Below are 23,890 nucleotides of genomic sequence, written 5' to 3' on the forward strand. Positions count from 1 at the left end.
ACCCAAATCAGTTAAGAAAATGGTAATAGGAACATACGTATCAATGACTACCTTAAATGTAAATGGATTAAATGCTCCAAACAAAAGACATAGACTGGCTGAATGGATACAAAAACAAGACCCATATATATGCTGTCTACAAGAGACCCACTTAAGACCTAGAGACACAACAGACTGAAAGTAAGGGGATGGAAAAAGATATTCCATGCAAATGGAAATCAAAAGAAAGCTGAAGTAGCCAATTCTCGTATCAGACAAAATAGACTTTAAAACAAAGACTATTACAAGAGACAAAGAAGAACACTACATAATGATCAAGGGATCAATCCAAGAAGAAGATATAACAATTGTAAATATTTATGCACCCAACACAGGAGCACCTCAATACATAAGGCAAATGCTAAGAGCCATAAATGGGGAAATCGACAGTAACACAATCATAGTAGGGGACTTTAACACCCCACTTTCACCAATGGACAGATCATCCAAAATGAAAATAAATACGGAAACACAAGCTCTAAATGATACATTAAACAAGATGGACTTAATTGATATTTATAGGACATTCCATCCAAAAACAACACAAAACAGTTTCTTCTCAAGTGCTCATGGAACATTCTCCAGGATAGATCATATCTTGGGTCACAAATCAAGCCTTGGTAAATTTAAGAAAATTGAAATCATATCAAGTATCTTTTCCGACCACAACGCTATGAGACTAGATATCAATTACAGGAAAAAAATCTGTAAAAAATAAAAACACATGGAGGCTAAACAATACATTACTTAATAACCAAGAGATCACTGAAGGAATCAAAGAGGAAATCAAAAAATACCTAGAAACAAATGACAATAAAAACACGACGACCCAAAACCTATGGGATGCAGCAGAAGCAGTTCTAAGGGGGAAGTTTATAGCAATATAATCCTACCTCAAGAAACAAGAAACATCTCAAATAAACAACCTAACTTTACACTTAAAGAAATTAGAGAAAGAACAAAAAAACTCCAAAGTTAGCAGAAGGAAAGAAATCATAAAGATCAGATCAGAAATAAATGGAAAAAAAATGAAGGAAACAATAGCAAAGATCAATAAAACTAAAAGCTTGTCCTTTGAGAAGATAAACAAAATTGATAAACCATTAGCCAGAGTCATCAAAAAAAAGAGAGAAGACTCAAATCAATAGAATTAGAAATGAAAAAGGAGAAGTAACAACTGACACTGCAGAAATACAAAGGATCATGAGAGATTACTACAAGCAACTATATGCCAATAAAATGGACAATTTGGAAGAAATGGACAAATTCTTAGAAAAGCACAACCTTCCAAGACTGAACCAGGAAGAAATAGAAAATATAAACAGACCAATCACAAGCACTGAAATTGAGACTGTGACTAAAAATCTTCCAACAAACAAAAGCCCAGGACCAGATGGCTTCACAGGTGAATTCTATCAAACATTTAGAGAAGAGCTAACACCTATCCTTCTCAAACTCTTCCAAAATATAGCAGAGGGAGGAACACTCCCAAACTCATTCTACAAGGCCACCATCACCTTGATACCAAAACCAGACAAAGATGTCACCAAAAAAGAAAACTACAGACCAATATCACTGATGAACACAGATGCAAAAATCCTCAACAAAATACTAGCAAACAGAATCCAACAGCACATTAAAAGGATCATACACCATGACCAAGTGGGGTTTATTCCAGGAATGCAAGGATTCTTCAGTATACGCAAATCAATCAATGTGATAAACCACATTAACAAACTGAAGAAGAAAAACCATATGATCATCTCAATAGATGCAGAAAAAGCCTTTGACAAACTTCAACACCCATTTATGATAAAAACCCTCCAGAAAGTAGGCATAGAGGGAACTTACCTCAACATAATAAAGGCCATATATGACAAACCCACAGCCAACATTGTTCTCAATGGTGAAAAATTGAAACCATTTCCTCTAAGATCAGGAAAAGACAAGGTTGTCCACTCTCACCACTATTATTCAGCACAGTTTTGGAAATTTTAGCTACAGCCATCAGTCAATAAAAAGAAATAGAAGGAATCCAAATCAGAAAAGAAGAAGTAAAGCTGTCACTGTTTGATACTATACATAGAGAATCCTAAAGATGCTACCAGAAAACTACTAGAGCTAATCAATGAATTTGGTAAAGTAGCAGGATACAAAATTAATGCACAGAAATCTCTTGCATTCCTATACACTAATGATGAAAAATCTGAAATTGAAATTAAGAAAACATTCCCATTTACCATTGCAACAAAAAGAATAAAATATCTAGGAATAAACCTACCTCAGGAGACAAAAGACCTATATGCAGAAAACTATAAGACACTGATGAAAGAAATTAAAGATGATACAAACAGATGGAGAGATATACCATGTTCTTGGATTGGAAGAATCAACATTGTGAAAATGACTCTACTACCCAAAGCAATCTACAGATTCAATGCAATCCCTATCAAACTACCAATGGAACCTAGGGGCAGAACAAGAATAAAGATGCAGACGTAGAGAATGGACTTGAGGACACAGCGAGGGGGAAGGGTAAGCTGGGACGAAGTGAGAGAGGGGCATGGTCTTATATACACTACCAAATGTAAAATAGGTAGCTAGCGAAGCAGCCGCATAGCACAGGGAGATCTGCTCGGTGCTTTGTGACCACATAGCGGGGTGGGATAGGGAGGGTGGGAGGCAGATGCAAGAAGGAGGAGATATGGGGATATATGTATATGTATAACTGATTCACTTTGTTATAAAGCAGAAACTAACACATCATTGTAAAGCAATTATACTCCAATAAAGATGTTAAAAAAAAAGGCAATTAAGAGTCAGAAGAAAACAAGACACAAAGAGGACTAGAGAAGATGGAGATGGTAGTTGGATCCTATGACTGCCCAGATTTTGAAGGATTCCAGTCGTAGTCTGTGTATTTCCTTAAAAATAAGCCCCCACCCCACCTTCACCATTTTTTAAAATTAAAATGGTCCCTGTTCCCTGTAATTGAGGTGGCACCTGTTTTTTGTATTAATCAAGACTCTTTCTACTGCAAGTAACAGAAAGGTAACTAATCAGTTGGCGCAAAAAGTCCAGGGACCATGCTTCTGGCACGGCTAGATTCACATACCATCAGGGATCTGATTCTCCATCGTCCAGTCCGCTCTCCTTTGTGTCTGTTTCATTCTCCAGGGTTTCCCCTCTTGATGGCGGAGATGGCCATTGGAAGCTTCAGGCTTATTTTGTACTAGTTTATCATCTCAGAAGAAAAAGTTTCTCTTTCCAGTAGTTTCAACAAAAGTTCTGTGGTTGCTGCTCACTGGAAAGTGCTGAGTAGCTTTCAGTCACTGAAACGTGATTGGAAAATTGTGATTGACTGGGCTTGGTCATATGCCTGCCCTTGAACTAGGTGAACACACACCACATAGGAAAAGAATGAGGGGAAATGCTCTAAGAACGGTAGAGATTATGAATTGCCCTCCATAAGTTTTTGTCAAATTCTTTCTGGGTAACAAAACACCCACATATTAGCCAGGAATATAGCCACCCAGAATCAAGACTACATTTCAAAGGAGCTCTTGAAGCTAGAAAGCCAGGTGACAATGTTCAGACCAACTGAATACAAGTGGAAGTGATGCAGGTCACTTCCTGGAAACATCCTCAAAGGAATATGTCATGATTTTCTGTCCTTTCTTCCTTACGTGGACAGGATGGCTGGAGCTGAATAAGTCATCTTGGACTTACATGGTGATTTGGGGATGGAGGAAACACATGGTAGAGCCTGGGTCCTTAACACTGTGGAGCCACATCAGCACTGAGTCATCTTTATCTTCTTTTATGTGATAGAAAAGTAAACATATGTCTTGTTTAACTAGAAAAGTAAACATATGTCTTGTTTAACTGAGTGTTATTTGACAAACCACACAACCCAACGTAATCCTACCAGAACCCCCCAAAGGAAAATCCTGGCATTCCTGGAAAAAATAGGGGCAGGGATGATGTGCAGGCATGTCCACTGTCTCACTCCCTGAAAAATTTTGTCTCAGTCACGGTCATTACTCTGCTTGGAAATTTGAAGAGGTAAATCTGCCTGGCTCTGATGTATCTGAATATCCAGAAATTTCAGAGCTTATGAATTCAAAGACAAAACTAATTTTAAAGTTGAGCCAAGCACAGAATTATGAGAAATAACCATATCCATGTTTTATTTTCCCTAAAGAAAAAAGCACTTGTCAGAGTGGATTAATCCACATTTAACCTTGTAACTTTAACAGTGAAATGTAGAAATAGCAGGCTCACAATGTGGAAAACTGTTGAGAATACATATTAGAACTTCTTTCAATAAATTTGTTTTGACATTTTTATTAAGAATTTGAGTGAGGAATTAATTAAATTGTAATCAAACACAGAGATGGGATGATGCCAATAGAACGGTTCATGCCTTGAATAATGGAATCAGAATTATGCAATGTCAGAACCCCAAGAGGTTTAAGTTTGTCATAACTCCCCATTGTACAGATGAGAAAACTGAGGCTCAGAGCTGTCAATCCATTGCCCAAGGTATACCTGGAATCTAGGGTAAAGCTGTTGGCATTCCTTCTTTCTACTTTTTCTTTTTGAATAAATGAAAGCTATGTCATGATTCAAGATTCAAGTAGACATTTTTTTTTAATGGAGTGAGATGATGAGATAAGATACAATTTCATCAGGTCAAATGTGTAAGGACCTACATGTTGGGTCCAAAAAAGCCCACTGTACAAGCACAGTATGGGGTAGATGTGCCTTAATCAGCAGCACTTGTAAGAAACACTTAGCGACATTACTTGGCTGAAGCGTGAGCTGTCAGCAGTGTGATGTAGCTACAAGAAAAAGATGATGGAGTCATGGGAGGCATTACTAGAAACAGAGTTTACGGAAGGGAGGGGAGAGTCCTGTTGAACTTTTCAGTCTGTTGAGCTTTTCAGTCTACAGTGGGGAATTCCTCATTCAGTCCCAGGTGTCAGACTTCAGAAGTGACATAGACAGATTAGTTCAGATCTAGGATGGAATTATGTGAGGAATGGTCAAAGGAACTTAGGAAACTGCAAAGCACTCTAACTAAGAGCTTGAATCTTGGAGTCCGACTGCCTGGGTTTCATCCCAGCTCATCCAATTACTGAGTACGTGTTCATTAAGCCTTAATCGCATTGTCTGTAAATTAGGAATTATAATAGTACCTGTCGCTGAAGATAAATGAGGTAGTGAATGCCAAGTGATCTGCATGTTACTGGTACAAAACAAGCACTCAATAAGTGTTAGGATTAAGGAAGCAACGTGATGTGAGGATAATGGTAACAATCCCATAGGTTGTGGTGAATATTAAATGAGCTAACACATGCCCAGCGCTTGAAACAAACTTCCTAGTTGTTATCATCTGTAGGAGAGGGATTGGCCTAAGGTTTCTAGGGATGGGTCTGGTTTGGGGACAGAATATTCCCTTAGCTTGGGCTAAAGTCCACAGAGCCTGACCAGATTATTCCCCGAAGAAGGACCCTGAAAAAGGATGTTCAGTTTGGGGAGAGAGAGGGGTGCAGTGAGGGTGGTGGTCACTCAGACATTTCATGGGGGTACTCACTTGGTGAACACCTGGACAGGATGACATGGCACTGTGGAGTGACAGCCCAGCTGCATTCTTGGCCATGGTCACTTAGGCACTGTTGAACAGTTCTGATCCGCTAGTGTGGTCACGCAGGGCAGTACTGGGGTTGGTCACTCAAGCCTGTTCTGGGCACGGTCACTGATAATTGTCCTGTGGGCAGTCTCTTAGGAGCCATTCGAGGAGGAACTGCTCCTGGATAAGTCCTCCGCGCCCTCTGTTTCCTCCTCCCAGTGCCACTGCGTGCAGAAGTCCTGGACCTTACGGACGCTGTGGGACCCTGGTCAGCTCCCCGGGGAGCAGCCCACCGCTAGAGGGCGGCGGCTGAGAGGGACCCGCCCTCGGGGAGTCCGCTCCTTTGGGGCTCGCTCTTCCGCCAGGCCCAAGAAGAGATGGGGTGACAGTGGGTGGAGATGCACGCTTCATGGGTGTGAGAGCGAGCCGCCTGGGTGTGAGTCAGCGCGCGGGGGTCTAAGGAGCTCCACGGATAGTCACGGAATCTCACTCACGCTCGGCTCCTCCGCCCATCCCGTCTAGAGCGTGTGTCCCGGTCCTGCGCCTGCGTGCGCACACCAAACGATGTCCGATTCCGGGCTCTGGGTGTCCTTTGGGTGAAACGGGGGTGGGCGGAAGAGGGAGTGTCCCTGTGGGTGTTTCTGCGCCCAGGTTAGAGTTCTCTCTCCCCTCCCCATGTGGGGTCTGGGGGTGTATCCCGCTCAGGTACGCGTGTACCTGTGTTTGTGCGTGCGTGCCTGTGTCAGTGTGGTGGGACCTGTTATCAGTGCAGGGTGCTTGCGTCTGTGCCCGGGTCTCTGTCTGGGTCTGGATGTTGGCGCAATCTCGAACCCCTGGGTGTCGGGAGGCCCTGGTGGCCGGGGTATCCAGCCTCCCGGAGGAGCAAATGCCTCGACACCTTCCCCTCACCACCCCAAGCTGGCCCGGGCTCCTTAGGGAGCTGCCTACGTGGGGAGGGCCCGGGGTGGTGTGTCCCTGGGAGGGATAGAGAGGGGGGGCCAAGGGGCTGGCCGGGTCCCCGGGCGGGGCGCGGGCTCGGGGGACCCGCGCGGCTGACGTCAGGCGACTCCTTAAATAGAGCCGGCAGCGCGCTCGGCCCCGCATTTCTCGAGGAGCCGGAACGCGGCCGGCGGCCAGCGCCACCGTCCGGCCGGCCCGCCCGCCCGCACCGCCGCGCCGCCGCCGAGCGTTCGGGGCGCCGCGGCGCGAGGATCCGGGATGGGGCTTCGGGCGCTGGGCGCGCTTCTAACCCGGCGCACGTGAGAGCCGAGGAGCGCCGGGCGCCGCCCCGCTGCCCGGAGCCCCAGAGCCCAGGACGCGGGGATGTCGGAGGCGCCGCCGCCCGTTTCCCGAGGAGACGCCGCCTCCGGGATCCCCGGGCATGGTGCGCGCCCGGGCCGGCAGCTCCCAGAGAAGACGGCGCCCCCTATGCCCGACCCCCGTGGCCCGGGCCGCGCGGCTCGAGCCCTCTAGGCGGCCGCAGGGCCCCAGCCGCTCCGCCGCCGGCGCCCCCTCGGAAACCATGACCCCCGGAGCGGGCCCATGGAGCCATGGCCTATAGGGTCCTGGGCCGTGCGGGGCCACCTCAGCCGCGGAGAGCGCGCAGGCTGCTCTTCGCCTTCACGCTCTCGCTCTCCTGCACTTACCTGTGTTACAGCCTCCTGTGCTGCTGCGACGACCTCGGCCAGAGCCGCCTCCTCGGCGCGCCTCGCTGCCTCCGCGGCCCCAGCGCGGGCGACCAGAAACTTCTCCAGAAGTCCCGGCCCTGCGATCTGCCGGGCCCGACGCCCAGCGAGCCCAGCGCTCCCTGCGCGCCCGCCGCTGCCGCTCCCGCCCTTCGCCTCTCCGGTTCCAACCACTCCGGCTCGCCAAAGCTGGGTACCAAGCGGCTGCCCCAAGCCCTCATTGTGGGCGTGAAGAAGGGGGGCACCCGCGCCGTGCTGGAGTTTATCCGCGTGCACCCGGATGTGCGGGCCTTGGGCACCGAGCCCCACTTCTTCGACAGGAACTACGGCCGCGGGCTGGACTGGTACAGGTAAGGAGGGGAGCCCCACTCAGCGCGCCCCGGCTCCAATCGGCTCCGTCCTCTGAGCCATCTCCTGCGCTTTCGCTTCCCCTTAACCCGGCTCGCTGAGTGGGCTCCGGCTGACACGTGAGGGGGTGGGGGAACTCTAGGAGAAGGATTTATCCAGAACTTCCCAGTGATTGTGCAGACGGGCCCCGGTTTCTTGAACGGCGAAGGACAGTTGGCTCTGGAATCGCCGGAAGGGAAGGGAGATCTCTGGCCTGACCTCGGGGCGAGTTGGAGGGCTGGCTCCGTGTCCAGCGTCTGGGGTAAAGCCGAGTGCCCAGGGAAGGGTCAGCCGGGACAGGTGCTGCCTGAACACAGCCCTGTCCTGAGTCTCGCCAGATCTTTCCTGGCATTTGACGGACCCAGAGAAGGGAAAGTCCGAAGAGGGCCCCCTCGCGGCAGGGCTCTGCGCTTGGGCGAGGTCCCCGAAGGACAGGGCATCCCCTGAGGTGTGGGCATGACAAAGGTCCCTTCCGGAGTCTCAATCTGAGCTCCAGGTATTTGCTGCTGTATCTGGCCTGAGACTCCCAGTCACTCTGACCCTGAATTAGTGTTTTTGAATAGTGGAAAGGACCCTGGATGTGAGTCTTGGCTCTGCACTTGGCTTGAGCAAATTCCTAAAATTCATTGAGCCTTGATTTTCTGGTCCATCACAAGGATCAGGAAAAGTCCCTGCCCTGTGTGCCTCTCAAGGCCTTTCTAAGCGCTCTAAAAGTGTCAAAGAGACACTTCGCACTGGGCGACGCTTCTAAACCAGCAGCCAGGGTGTGGAATTTGGAATACTTGTAGGCGCCTCAGATGAAGGCTGGCTAGGGTCATAGGGGCAACCAGTCATAGGCAGACTCCCACTGCACTGCCAGGGATGACAGTCACCCAAGCTGGTGGTGTCTGGGAATAGCCTGAAACTTCTGGAAGGTAGTAGCCTCCACTGTTCAATGCCCATTTCCCTCCCAAGCCCTGGATGGTGCTGAAGTGTAGGACTGGCCCACGTGTGGGCTGAGCAGGGCATCCCTGGGGGTGGTGTAATGTATGTGGTCCCCATAAAACCTGGGTCACAAATTTCTCACCATTTGCCTGACCCCTTGAAGACTTGCTAGAAATGTCTGCCTAGTAATGGAACTGGGGAGGGGTAACATGATAGCTGACACAGTAGCTGAGGCTGTTCTTTAAAAATTTTATTAAAGTAAACCCTCTAGGGAGTAGAAAGTCATAAGCATATTGGATAAAGGACAACTTCATTAGAAGGAGGACCCCGCTGGGCTCATAATAAGGACCCTGGATTTGTAAGGATCGGGGCAACAGGGCCAACGTATCCCCTTTGCCAGGGAGCCCTGGCCTGCAGTGGTCATGGCTTATGGGACCAGGGGTGGGACATGCCCCTTCCTCAGGAAGCAGACACACAGTCCGTCTCCAGTGGAGTGCAACAAGGGCACAGCTGGTCTGTGGGTGGCCCCAGCACCTTTATGCTGGCTCTATGGAATAGGGAGGGTGGCACAGAATGGCAGGTCTGGTACTTTCCAAGCTGTGACCCCCCCAGGCATCCCTTCTGGGTGTGCGAAGTATTTGAGGACAGCGTCTGAGCCAGACCGTGGGGTGAGAGAGGCAAACATATCTAACAGCAGAGCACGATGTGGGTCAGCCCTGGCCGTACTCTAATGCACGGCAGGGTTTCCTCGATGGAAAATCTAAAGATCATTATGAACCCCTTCGCCAAAGTGAACTGCCTTTTAAGTGCACAATAGCAAAATTGTGAGCATTGGCTTTTATTGCGCCCTCCACTAAACACCTATTCCCCGCACCCAGCCCCTGCACTCCCTCGTCTGTGCTCTGCCACCAAACACCATACCTCAGGCTTCCTTCTCGGAGCCTGTGTCATTCAGGGATGGCTGCTTTTTATTTTTAACCTTGGCATGTGTGATTCTAAGCCAGCTTAGCTGTGAACCTTAGAGATGGGAGCCGTGCCTTTTTTTTTTTTTTTTTTAATATAGCACATTTGGATTCTGCTAAAATTCTCAACTGAGTCTTGGTAGGTTTTATTTAACATCAAGCATGCTGACAGCTCCACTTCTCTCTCTACTACCCCCCACTTCCCAGGGTCTGTCTTACCGTCCCTTTCTCCCTTTATATTTCCGAAAGAACATTTGGCCTGCAGGTCTGGTAGTAACAGCCCCATCCCCGTCACTTCCCCAGGAAGGCTAGGAGCCTCTAGCATCACGAGGGGCTGTGTGATCTGTGCTTATTTGGGTTGCAAATCCACACCCCCGGAACCCAGGGTTTCGGGTGTGGATGGTCATTTCTGCATAAGGTAATACTGCCCCATTTGGATGCTGTTTCCATACTTTCCAGAACATTTCTCTGTATGTGTTTTACTCTTTATTAGCACTCAAGTAATATGCATTAGTTGCAGAAGTGATGGGGATAGATGGTTTTCTTTAAAACCCATGCTCTCACTTTATTCCTGAATTCCATGACTTAGGACGGCAGGTGGTAAGATGCTTCTCTCTCTGCCTGTTGCCCTTATCATTTCACAGATGTGAAAACTGCAACCCAAAAAGAGAGCATCTGGAATGAGACCCAAAGCAAGCTGATGAAATTTAGGCCCAAAAGTCATTGGCATGCACTGTCCCACCAAGATTTACACATACACGCTGTGTGTGTGTGTGTGTGTGTGTGTGTGTGTGTGTGTGTGTGTGTGTGTGTGTGTGAGCTCATGCATGTGTGCATTTCCAACCAAGTACTCTAACCAGTGTTCTACACAGCTTGCCACCATAAAGCCAGTGTCCACTGGGTAGACATGGCCAAAGAGCCCTTGCACCTATTGTAGGGGACTGTGTTTTCCAAAGGTAGAGTTGCAGGCAGTGGATCTCATTATGATCTGCCCACCTTGAAGCCCCTGGGGATAACCTCCCAGGTCTGGAGGCCCCAGTCAGGTAGACAATGGAAAAATCAAAAGGAGAGACTTCTTTCTGTGAGTAAGTGGAGATAAACCAGGAGGGGACAAACGGTGCCTGAAGGCAAAATGAAACATCCAGAGAGGCACCATTGGCCAGAGACCAGGAGACAGAATCTGCACCTTCCTTACCCCCAGCCTGAATCCTCTCTTGGAACTAGCCCAGTTCAAGCCACCCTAGGAAGGCCCATCACTGAAGCTTACCTCACCTCTGTACCTGGCTAGCTTCCCCTCTCCCAACTTGCTCCACACACAGAAGGGTCCTGGCCTTAAGTTCTACTTTCAGCAGCTGGGTGTGCAGGGTGGGGTCGGCTAGCTGCTTGGACAGGGAGGCAGGGTGAGACCATGCTACCAAGGGACCCAGGATAGGACCTGCTGTCAGAAGGCAGGAGATAGTCCCCTATGCTGGGTAATTGGAAACAGAGTCCTGGCTTCCTCGTCGTAGGATGGCACCTGTGGTAACTATCACAGAAGGTTGTTTTGAAGAATGAATGAAACCCCGTATATGAAAGTGCCCTGGAAAATTCCCTGGTGTATAAAGATAAGACAGTAATGTTATCACTGTTACCACTATTACTACTACTACTTCACTAACACTCCTTTTACCACCATCAGTACTATTAGTATTAAAACTATCAGTTTCTTTCCCCACTGCTGTTACTACATGGGGCTGAGGAATTAATTAATTGCTGGAAAAGTAGTTTCATGAACGCCTGGGAGGGGTCCTGGCCTTAAGTTCTGCTTTCAGCTCTGCTTTAATTGTCCTTTTTCCCCTCCCTTCCTTTCTTCTCTCCTTCCTCCTGCATTGGTAAAAAGTCACTTCTCATTTCTGGGTGTCAGTTTGCTCACCTTTAAAATGAGAATGATATCTGACAATGTACGTGAAAATGCTTCTCCCAATCTAAGGTTATATTCGGGATGCGTCAAAGGTTGAGTATGAGACAGAGTATTCAGGGCCTTCATCTTTCATAAAGAGACATAAGTTGTGCATTGTCCAGTAGTTTTTAAAGTCTTAGGGGAACCTGAATTTTGTGTAAAGTGTCCTCCGTTTTGCTAGTTTTCAGCGACTGGGGTTGGGGGGTGCTAGTGTGAAGGCGAAGTGAATCTTCTCTAAATGCATTGAGAGGCCAACAAGAGCAAGTTAATATGTGATAATTGACTCTGTGCTCTGGTGTCAAAATTGTGATAGATGAGCCTGTTCTGTAAATTTTAGACTCCACAAGTCTGGTTATTTATTTGTTCAGTGGCAGTGGTGTTCTGCGGATGGCGTAAGGCAAAGAAGACATAGCATTTGCCCTGGAGGCAATAGTCTAAGTGAGAAAGAGAATTAAAAGCACAGAATAAGGTCTATCACCCTATCCAGCTCATTTCAATCAAGAAATCAAATTTCAAGAACAAAGCCAAACTCTAGAAAGGCAAACTTTAAGAAGAAATAAAACCAAAGGCAGGAGGCAGGGGAAGTAATGAATGTGGAAGGCTTTACCACCTTTAACATAATGATGGACACATGACACAGATGGACCCGTGCTTGCTGTGTGCACAGATGTGTGTGCACGCACAGCTCACACGTGGGCACCCGCATGCACAATTCCAGTGTCTGTGCAGACACGTCTTCATAAGGAGTTTTCCTGCTTCTGTCCAGGAGGATGTCACACATACTGATTAAATGGATCCGCTGAGTCCATAAATCCTCTGTCCGCCTTGTAGGTCTCTGTCAGCCTCGCAGCAGCTGGAGATATAGTAGTTACCTCCAGCACATGTACAGTTCTTGTCAGGCACCGAGGAACATTCAGGATGGGCAAGAAGGACTGTCATCGCTCAAGGAGGCTTTTTGAAGCCTGGCTTTGCTTCCCCCTAGAGCTGGGTGGGACAGTGGAAGAGCTTGGAATGAAGACTGGGCTTTCCCCATGGCCTTTGGTATGTGGCTATCTAGGGGGGAAAGACCTGGACCAGCCCCAGTGCTATTCAGCCGGCACACACTGTTACATCTGTTTTGGATGTTAAAATATTACATAGATTCTAAGAAGCACATTTTCTCTTTCACCTTTTAATATCTCTGAAATTAGGATGTGTCTAATGATTGATGGGGTCTTAAGTCCTTGAGATACGATGTTTCCATATTGGATGGAAACTCTCTCCCCCAGAGATGCCCTCTGCTCTGGAAACTCACTGGAGCTCACAAAGGGCCAGCAACTAGGTGGCAAATGCCCGGCCCAGCAGGGAGCCCCTAAGACCCTGCTTGTCTCTGCAGCCAGCAGGGTCTCTTCTGATTGGTGAAGGAGCTGTACCCATTTTAGATTTTTGATTGTTACCCATGCCATTTCCTATCCTGAAATGAGGGGAAGTGTGGGTTGACAGCCACCACGAGACAACAAGATGCTCTGGAGCTCATGTTCTTCACGGGCTGCTGTTCTGCCCAGATATTTGGAGTCATATCCCAAGAGTCCCTAACAGGTTCAGGGCATGCTTGATGCCCAACAGGTGCTGTTACCTGCAGGGCTTGCTTCTGTTCCATGCATCTGGCGTGCAGGACTGTAGAATAGTTTTCTTCTCGTTGGTTAGACCTCCACGCATCATTCCTGAATGATTGAGAGACCGAGTGGGCGGGGCGACGGCGGAAGCACACAGCTTCGAATTCAGATCGCCTGAAATGAGTGCCCTTGGAGGGCACGCCCTCGGCCGCGGGTCTGGGGCGGGTAGGTAAGCTCGCTGGCTGTGAGTCAGGCTGGAGGGCGTTTGCAAGGTCACGCAGTCTACCTAAACCTGTGGGACTCTCTCTCCCCTCCAGAACTAACCCCAGGGCGGGTTAATCCATTTGTCAAAAGCCTACCATTTGCCGGAATCAGTGCCGAGCTGCTGTAGACCGGCTCTGCTGCCACTGTGTTCTCCTAGTGGGCTGCGCGGATGGGCTGGAGGGTTTTGTAGGCCATGGGCAGCTGGATGAGGTGGGTGAAAGCCACAGTGATGGAAATAATTTAGCATTTCAGAGGTAATTGCTGCCTGTCGAGCTCCACAGCTGGGCTGTTGGTCCGATGCTTCTCTCACGGGGCTTCCTCAGAGGATAACGGCATAGAGAGAGGTGGGGGCAAGGGGTTACTACTGAGCGTGTGCTTCCAAGGACCTTGGGCCAGATGGACTGGTTGGGTTACCTGGGGCTTGAGCATCACATGATTTCCCGGACACAAGTCCACTGGGCGTGGCTTCCCAAGCTCAGAAATCAGCGGCGTTCATTGTGGTTCCATCTCAGTGCTTGTGGCCGCCGGCTCCCATGAGTGAGAAACCCAGGGTGTCTGCTCTGGGTGGAGGCCCAAGGACCTCTCCCTGCTGTTCTCAGAGAGGCAGCATCACGCCCACATCTTCGGAGGGTAGCATTTTCCAGGCTTCAGTCATTTTTGTACCGCCTCATATTTGCCAAAACCTGGCATGACCTCTACTATTATTTTCTTAATAATTTGTATGTTTATGTTAACATTTTAAAATTATATTTTTTATGAAGAACTGGGTTGATTTTCTGCAGTGTGTACATTTTAGAATAGATAATATGTTCCCATAGTGCAGACTTCAAAAGTGACAAAGGATATTCAATGAAAACCATTCTGCTCCTTCCCGCTCTGTCTCCACCACGCAGTTCCTCTTCCCAGCAGTCACGGGATCCGTTTTTGTGTATCCTTCTAGAGATGTGCTGTGCATTTGTAAACCTAACACCCATTATGCAAATGTAGTCAAAATACATATTTTTAGGGCTTCCCTGGTGGCGCAGTGGTTGAGAGTCCGCCTGTCGATGCAGGGGACATGGGTTCGTGCCCTGGTCCGGGAAGATCCCACATGCCGTGGAGCGGCTAGGCCCGTGAGCCATGGCCGCTGAGCCTGTGCTCCACAACGGGAGAGGCCGCAGCAGTGAGAGGCCTGCGTACCGCAAAAAAAAACCAAAAACAAAAACATATTTTTAGAAAAAACTTTATTTGAAAACCGCCTTAAATGGAAAACCAGCATCACTTGCCATAATTAGAAAGTAATTGTAAAAATAAGTAGATTGAAAACAAACAGTGCTATTGAATTTTTGCTACTGAAAGTGGCTAGAATGTTCCAAGCCTGTAGCCTGCTCTATCTTTGTTTAAAAGAGGACGTCAGGGGATACTAAGAAGAGCAGTTAAAGAAATACTAATATCAATGTGAAACATTTCTCCTTAATGTAATCAGAAGGAATGAAAGTGAAGTGGAAAAGATAATAAATTTTCTCCCCAGTAGGTCTAATGTAGTATCTAAAATTACTGAGATGAGCTATGCGACAACATCATAGGAAACACTACTAGTCTGCAGAAAATCCAGTGTAAGTAAATCCAGTGATGTGTCTAGCGTTCAGATTCCTTTGATGTGTTAATGATTGGAAGAGACAAGCCAAAGGAAAACTCAGCACAAGTATGAGCATTCAGAAAGTATTGGTGCTTGCAATATTTACAAAGTAGTCTAGCCTTCAGAAGAACAGGATTCCCTGAATAAAGGGTATAGCAGGTATTAAAAGAAAAAAAAATCCCACAAGTTTACTGTTGGTTTCATCACCGCTTTTGCTGGTGGAAAATCAGCGGTCTCCCCCTTGGATATCGTATCTCCATAGGTCGTTACATACCTGCAGGCATCAGTGTTACAAAAGTCAAAAGTAAAGTTGTTTCCACTAGGGACTTGGCAACTTATGTGAAAGGGGCTCAGAGCTTTTTTCTGTTTTTTGTTTTTAAAATTTTGAGGCTCATCTGAGAGAGGATGTCTTTTTGAAATCTCAGGATGCAAAGTCCTTTTTTTTTCCCCACTGCGATGCATGATGTGAGACTTAAACATAACGGCAGGGCAGGGTGTCACTCTTGCTTTCTCAGACAGTTTGATCTCACTGTATAAAGAGGGGAAGACAGTGTCATATCTTTGTAAATAGTTTTTACATAAAAGGAGCATAAAAGGAGCTCCGATGGGAAAAATTGTCCTTGGGACTTACCAAATGTTCTCAGCAAAACCCATTTAGAGGGTGTCTGTGATAGCAGGGCTCCCCAAGCTTGCCTTCAGATGGGTAAGTAGTCATCAACCCTGATGAGGTGGTGGCTTCCTGCTCACTCATGGCCCCTGGGTCTTGGTGCTCACTGCAGGTAATGGAATCCCAGACCCACCCTAGGCCTGGTGGAAAAAAGAGCTGGCATTGAAGCAGTGCCTCAGGGAACACCGGAAAGAGGGAAGGAGGGCAGCCCTGAGTTCATGGATGAGATGAACTCAACATAGAGATCAGAAGACAGTTTCAGCACAGTGATTAAAAGCTCGGGCTCTTGAATCAGAATGAACGAGTTGGAATCCTGGTTCTACCACAGAGTGTCAGTCCACCAACAAGTACCCCAGTTCTATCTGCACATGGGGACCAACCCTCTTGCCTACATGTAGGACTGAACGAGTGATATCATGTAAAAGTGCTCAGAAAATTTCTAGCATGTGGAAGGTGTCCAACAAGTGTTGGCTGTCATTATCGGTCATTGATTTTCTCGTCATTCCTTTATTGAGCTAAGTGCTAAGAACCTGAAGGTGAATAAGACACAGGTCCTGCTCCTGGGTTCCTCCCAGTTTGATGGGTTATGAAATGTTCATGGGAAGTTTTTACGCAAGTCAGAGCTGATGATAGGAACCATAACAGAGATGCAAGCAGCGCTATTGTAGCATGGCGGGGAGACAAAATCCAATTGGGGGAATTTGGGAAGGCTTTCTGGAGGAGATAGTATGTTATTTGGGTCTCAATGGGCAGATGGGATTTTTGCAGGAGGCGGTGAAAGGGGTGGCCCTAGAGGGATGCTGTTTCTAAATACATTCATTGCACAATTTCACTTCTGATTACAGTCAAATCAAAAAATAAAGTTTTTTCAAATCACTTTAGTTCTGCATGCATTTATTGATTACCTACTGTATGCCAGGCACTGTGTTAAGTCCTAGAAAAATTAAGATACAAAAGGACTCTCCTTTAAAGAATTGAAGGGGCAGACAAATCCAATAACAAGATATGTTGAGAGAGAAAATACTCCTGGCATATGGGGTCACAGGAGGGGCTCCCCACTCAGGGTGGGTCAGAGAGACTTTCCGGGGAGCTGATGCCTAAGCTTTAGAACATTTGCAGTGGCTGTTTCCTCCGCCTGAATCACTCTTCCCCCAGAGCATCCCTAGATCTGGCTGCTTCTCATCGTGCAGGTTCCAGCTCACATGTCACCTTGAAGACGCCTTCCTTAGCTACCCAGTCTAAGCTGACTCACCTTCCTCATTACCCTCTATCTCTTGTCTCCCCCTTGGTTTATTTACTTTTTACTTCTTATTGCAATTTGAAATGATCTTGTTCATTTTTCTTTTTACTCACCGTCTCCCCCACCAGACGAAAACTCCAGGACAGGAGGGATCTTGTCTGTCTGGTGCATGGTTGTGTCCCCTGAGCTCAGAGTGGTGCCTGGCACACAGTAGGTGCTCAATAAATAGTCGTTGAGTGACTATGCTTAGGTGTACAGGATGACTAGGAATTGGTGAGTCTGTCCCAAGGCTACAGGCTGGCCCCAGCCTTTCATTAGGCTTTTCACGCGTGGGTCTCTCGGGAGGCTGGGCGAGAGAGTGCAGGGTGCGGTGCTGGTGACTCAGCCACCACTTCAACAGATATTTAGTGAGCATCTGCTCCATGCCAGGTACTGTTATAGTCCCCGGGGAGAGAGCAGTTAAAAAAAAAAGCAGACAAAAATCCCTGCTCCTGTGGTGCTTACTTTCTATGGGGTGGGAAGGAGATGGTCAATAAAGAATAAGTAAATTATATCTATGTCCGATGGTGACAGGTGCTGTGGGAAAGCATAGGGAAGGAGGATGGAGAGAGCTCGGTGGGCAGGGAGGGGGGCACTGCGATTCTAGACGGGGTGTTTTCGGGAAGGCCTTACAGAGAAGGTGATGTTGGAGTAAAGACCTGAAGGAGGTGAAGGAGCAAAGCATGTGTGATCTGAGCGAAGAGCACTGTAGGCAGAGGGAAAAGAAATGCAGAGGCTCTGAGGACAGCAGGGTCTCTGGTGTGACTGAGGGAAATCTAGGGGCAAAATGGCTGGAGTGGCCACAGCAAGGAGGTGAGTTATGGGAAGTCAGTTCAGAGAGGTGGCCAGGCCCCCATTCAGATCCATGAAGGGCATTGCAAGAATTTTTTTTTATGATTTATTACTTTTTTAAAAAGTCTATGCTGTGTCATGTACCAGTGAAAACTGAGAGATCCAAAATGCTCCCCTCTCACTTTTAGAGTTGAAGAAACTGGTCTTCCCAGACACTCAAAGATTTGACCAAAGCCACCTGGCTGGGAAGCAGCAGAACTGGGACTTTTGTTCGTTTCAAACAAAATGAAGACCCGTAGTATAGATACATAAAGCACGATTTTCAATCCTGCATTCTCTGCCTAATATTCCATCATTAAGATGTTCCCACACCATTAAATATTTCCAAACCTTGATTTCAGTGTCTGGGTCTCATTCTATCATGTGGTCCCATGGAGCACTTACCCATTCCCCTCTTCTTGGACATTTAGTTGCTGATCCCCAATTTTTTTTTTTCTATTTAAGTAACTCTCCATTGCCTAGATCTCTAATTCTTTCTTTAGCATAGAGTCCTAGAAGTGAAATTACTAGGTCACAGTGAAGAACTTTTTTAAAGGCTCGAGATACATACTGCCAAAATGGTCTCCAAAACACTGCAAGGATTTTGGCTTCTCCTCTGAGCGAGTGGGGAGATATATTGGATGGTTTGGAGCTAAGCAGTCACGTGATCTGACTTATATTTTGAAAGGATCTCTTGGGCTGCTTGACAGAAGCAGGGAAACTGATTAGGAGGCTTTTGCAGTGGTAACGGTGGAGGTGTGAGAGGTGGGCAGGTGCTGGGTACCTTCTGAAGGTACAGTTGCAGGTTTTGCAGATGGATTCATAGGGACCAGGTACGAGAGGGGAGTCAGGGAAGATGCTGGTGTGATGATGACATCTCTTAAGGGCTTGCTGTCTTTCAGACCGTTCCAAGTGACAGCAGGCTGGGGTCTGAACCTAACATACTTCCCAATACAGCCCCTGGCTTGACGGGCCAAGCCTCTACGTGTAGGTATCCTTGAACTAGCCAAAGAAAGGAATGTCACGTTCTACTGTAGCTTGGAGGCAGCAGGGCCCCCCCCCCCAAATTGGTGAGAGATGGCAGAGTCCCTCTTTCTGGAGGTCTTTGAGGCCCTTTTCATAAATGCAGTGTTCTTAGGTAACCTCTTGAGATTTTTGAAGATTGAATTAGCTTTGCTCCAACCCAGAAAAGGCACGTGTCACTCAGTGTGTGTATCATTCTTGTCCCAGCCTCATAAACATGCCTGGCAAGGGAGCTGCCTTGATGGCGTGCTAGATTTAGGGGGCTGACGTGTGGTTTCTTTCAAACAGAATCGAACACCATGATGCCTTCCCCCAAGGTAATCGGGATCTGAATCTCCCCACCTTCGCCAGAGCTGCTGGAGCATGAGGAAATGTCCTCTGCCTCGACAGCCTCTTTGCAGTGCATTTCTGCTTTGATGGTTTTAATGAAGGTATGAAATCATCCGACAGCTTTCATTTTGCTCAAGTGAGATGGCTTAAAGTGGAGGTAGCATTTCCCAGGATCGAGCCCCATTTTTAGAAGTGGCTGGTTAAACTCTCTACAGTTTATGGCCACTTCTGGCTGAAACAGTGTGGGATCTGAATTATTAATTCTGTGAGAAATGAGTTAAGTCACTGCAAAGCTCTGTGGTGGCAAAATCCCTGCTACTTTGAGGCCTCTTTCTCCTATTTTCTCTAGCACGAACATCTCCGTTAACCAGAAATTCTTGGGCACCTTGGCCAAATCTCTGTCTGACCGTCATTTTGTCAGGAGGGAAAGGATTTGACTTAATTCGATTGTTCTTTCCTACCAAGGATGACAAGGAGGAAATAGGCACAAAGACTCTGAGAGGTACTTATTTCAAAGCTATGTTTTATAGGTACTCAAACTTGGACATGATTCAAATGTCAACTCTGCAAGCAAGGTCATCTAGAAAACATGAACCTCTGAGCACCTCTACCCAGTCCAGGTGGCTGGTGCCCAGGGAAGTGTGTAGAAGGATGGAGAGCTCTGAGCTGCTCTGATTATGGCACTGGGAGCTGGGGGTGGTGACCCAGCTGCAGAGAGCTCCCATTCCCTGGAGAAGCAGTTTGGAGCAGTGATGGCATCGCAGACTCAACATCCTATGGGGACTCTGTGGGCATGTATGTGAAGAAATGAAATTGGCTGTGGGGCATTAAGGGGTGGGGGGACACTTGTCCCAGTAGTCAGTCCCTAACAGACTTTTCTTGCCATCCTATATTGCCAGATCTTCTAGGTATTTTGTTTTTTTTTAGAAGAAAGCTTGAAATATGGCATTTTTAAAAAATGTGAACTGTCGATTTATAATTGTGTTTTACTGATTCACACCTTTTATAGAACCCTTGTGGACCGAACAGAACATGTTTGTGGGCTGGATGCTACCCATAAGCTGTCCTCTCATCACCCTGAGAGGGTGGGCCTTAGATGCAGGCTGTACGGCTTTCTAATCCTGCCTCTGCCACATAATAGTTGTGGGGTTAGCTGCTACCTTCTTAAGCTTTGGTTTCTCCTCTATAAGATGAGGATATCAAGCATCCCTACCTGCTAGGTTGTTGTAGTGATTCAATGTCATAAGTACGTGTTAGATCTTATTACTGTTGAGGGTCCCCCTTCCTGGATTGTGCTTGGAGGAGATATGACCATCACTAAGCTGATGGGAATGCCTGGAAGACAAAAGGCATAATGTGGATCTTTGTCAAGGTGAGGAAAGCTGGGACCTTATCTGTTGGGCCGATGGGGAGGAGAAGAATCTGGAGCCAGGATGACCCGAGGTTGGAGAAACCCATTTGGTTGTAGAACCAACCCCCAGGGAGGGAGCCAGCAATCCCCACTGCTTCTTATTGTCATTCTTGTACATGCTCACAGAGTCCCTGAGGATTTTGAGTTTGTGATGCCACCACTGCTCTAAACTGCTTCTCCAGGGGATAGAAATCCTCTGCAGCTTGGTCACTGTCCCCAGCTCATGGTACCATATTCAGAGCAGCTCAGAGCTCTCCATTCTTCTACACATTTCCTTTGGCTTGTGCGGAGATGCTCAGAGATTCATGTTTTAGAGATGACCTAGCTTGCACAGGATGTGAGAGCCTCTCTGATTGGGTGGTTTGGTGCAGATAGAAGTCCAACCTGGAGAGTGAGGTCTTGGTTGCAAGGAGAGGCTAAGGGATGGGCAGGGGTGGACCATAAAGATCATTCTGGAAAGACTTCCCTCCAGCCTAGTTGGCACCTGCAGAACGACAGGAGAACATTGGGACGGTGGTGCAGAGGAGACTGGAGGGAGAAGGGTGTGATGGAGAAGAGAAGGCAGCCACCCCTCCGGAGGATGAACTGTGTCATTTCTGACACAATTCCCTTTAAAGCCAAGCAGAGCTTTGATGTGGAGAGAGCTCCACTGGGTTGGTTGAATGATGAGTATTGAGAGTCTGTGTGTGTGAACCATTGGTGGAAGAGCTAGGCAATCATCCAGGTTTGTCTTGCCTCTGGGGTAATCTGTCAACAAGCTTCTCCGATCACACAGTCAGCAAAGTTCTGTCTAAAATCTGACACATTGTTTCCCAATCTTCAGTCGTTCGGATGCCATCTACAAATACTTTTATAACCTTTACATGGTGTTAAAGTCCACTCATAATTTTTGCTTTAACCTATTTACTTAAGCATGAAACTTTATATCACTATCTTAAATGAGAATCATCACTTGCCAGAAACAGGTCATAGAAACCAAGGCAGTAAAAACCAAACAATGCAATTAGACTCCAGCCGGATACTGTTGCCTGTGCCACATTCTGCCTGAGGCAGCCTCTTTTTTCTATTAAAGAGAGAGACCAAACTGTGTTAGGGAGGGGCTTCCCGCTTCCCTGGTGGCGCAGTGGTTGAGAGTCCGCCTGCCCCTGCAGGAGACGCAGGTTCGTGCCCCGGTCCGGGAAGATCCCACATGCCGTGGAGCAGCTAGGCCCGTGAGCCATGGCCGCTGAGCCTGCGCGTCCGGAGGCTGTGCTCCGCAATGGGAGAGGCCACAACAGTGAGAGGCCTGCATACTGCAAAAAAAAAAAAAATCTGTTAGGGAGGTGTTAACATCATAGCACCTAAGACTTTCTCCATGACGTAATCAGATTTGAATAGAATGAAAAAGGAAAGATGATTATTTTGTAATGATGTGATTAGGTGGCATTTAAAGGCATGTCTACGTGCCCCCCAAATATTTTTTTAACCAGTAGTGGTACATATAACACACTTTGGGAAATGCTGACCTACCCACCTGGATCCCTCTCGCTTTGATGTCACTGTATTATTTTATCATACTTGGTTGTCATGGTCCATCAGCAGCTTGGGAGGGACTGGCTGACATTACAAAGTCTGGGTGGTTAAAAAAACTGTGATTTCAATTTAAATTGCAAATTGATGGGGCATCATGGGAAAAGCAAATACAGACGTGAAGAACTGAAGGAAAAGATCCAGCTATGTAGTATTTTTAGGTCTTTTTCTCTGGACCGATTTTGTATAATTTTTTTCTGGACTCTGGGTTTGATAAGACCAGTTACCTGAGGGCTACCCAAAGTTTCTTGACAATTCCAACCTAAATGGCCTACGTAAAATCTTTATTTACTGTTCCTTAAAGCAAACAAACAAACAACAAAAACTGTGACTTGGATGAAGCTCTAAGGCATTATGCCGACTGAGAGAAAGGTTACGTACTGTATGGTTCCGTTTACATGACACTCTCAAACCGGCAAAACTAAAATGGTGGAGAAGAAATCAGTGCTTGCCAGGGTTTAAGGCAGGGGGAGGGTGTGACTATAAAGAGGCAGACGAGGGAATGTGCGGCAGGTGCGCGGTGGGGAGTGAAACCCTTCTGTGTCGTGATTGTCGTGGTGATCACATGAGTCTGTACATGTGTTAAAATTCATAGTGCTTAACACTAATAAAAGTCTATTTTCCTGTGTAATACTTTTAAAGATAAAATTAAAAAGTAAAGCTTTATTTTTAAAATATCCATGATTGTAGAACTCGGCTACTGAAGGGCCATCTTATATCCCTAATTCTTTTTCTTTTTTTGCGGTACGCGGGCTTCTCACTGTTGTGGCCTCTCCGGTTGTGGAGCACAGGCTCCGGACGTGCAGGCTCAGCGACCGTGGCTCACGGGCCCAGCTGCTCCGTGGCATGTGGGATCCTCCTGGATCAGGGCACGAACCCACGTCCCCTGCATTGGCAGGCGGACTCTCAACCACTGCGCCACCAGGGAAGCCCCCTAATTCTTAATTATCAAAGCGAACCAGCTCCCATGTTTTTGGAGTTCACAAGCCTACCTTCCATCTTTGTTATGAGTCAGAATCAAGAATGTGGGTAGCCTTTAAATCTACCCCACCCCACACCCACATTTCCGAACGATGCTGGGGTCTGATGCAAAGGTTGGGTTTCCATTGTGGTCTGGGGCCTTGGTGGCCAGTGCAGATGTCCAGCCAGGCCTCCACCTAAAGGTCTGAGGTCAGGACATGGAGGAGGCAGCAGTGCAAAATGCATCTCATAATCAGAGTGCCTGTTGCTGGATAAGAAGATTTGGCTGAGGTCCTGGGGAGAGTTGGCGGGGCATGTGCGATGGGGAAGAATGGATCACAAACCACAGAGGAAGAGGTATCCAAGGATTTCCCCCTCAGAGCAAACCAATTCACACTCTACCAACAGCAGGTCTGACCACCTGAGCACCAGACAGCCTAAGGACGGAGACAGAAGCCTCCCCTGCTCCCCACTCCCTCCGTCCCAAGCCAGCTCAGCAGGGACAAAAAGCTTCCCTATGCACCTTCTCCTGCCAGAGCACCCCCAGAGCTGGACTGGAGATGCCCACAGCTCCCTCCTCTCAGTACTTGGTGAAGAACCCATGCTTCCCAGAGCCCCACAAGACTTCACTCCTCAGCCACCACTATAGAAGGGCCAGCAATCGTGTTCTTTCTTTCCGTGCCATCTTAAATTAGACGCAGAGACTGTGTGTACAATAGAGAGAGGCCAGTAAAGTCTGACTGTGCTGCCTGCACTTTATGTCCTCAAGGCA

At 47.4% G+C, this 23,890-nt stretch overlaps 1 protein-coding gene across 1 annotated transcript in view; it reads left to right on the forward strand.

Moving 5' to 3' along the window:
• Nucleotides 1-6,883: 6,883 nt before the first annotated feature.
• HS3ST2 (heparan sulfate-glucosamine 3-sulfotransferase 2) overlaps nt 6,884-23,890 on the forward strand; it is a 92,498-nt gene continuing 75,491 nt past the window's right edge. Inside the window, exon 1 of the mRNA XM_060125175.1 lies at nt 6,884-7,709. Within this exon, the coding sequence (XP_059981158.1) occupies nt 7,225-7,709 (485 nt within the window). The 5' untranslated portion in view covers nt 6,884-7,224. The remainder of the gene's footprint in view (nt 7,710-23,890) is intronic.

The sequence above is a fragment of the Lagenorhynchus albirostris genome, chromosome 15 (genome assembly GCF_949774975.1).
Source record: "Lagenorhynchus albirostris chromosome 15, mLagAlb1.1, whole genome shotgun sequence".
NCBI lineage: Eukaryota > Metazoa > Chordata > Mammalia > Artiodactyla > Delphinidae > Lagenorhynchus > Lagenorhynchus albirostris.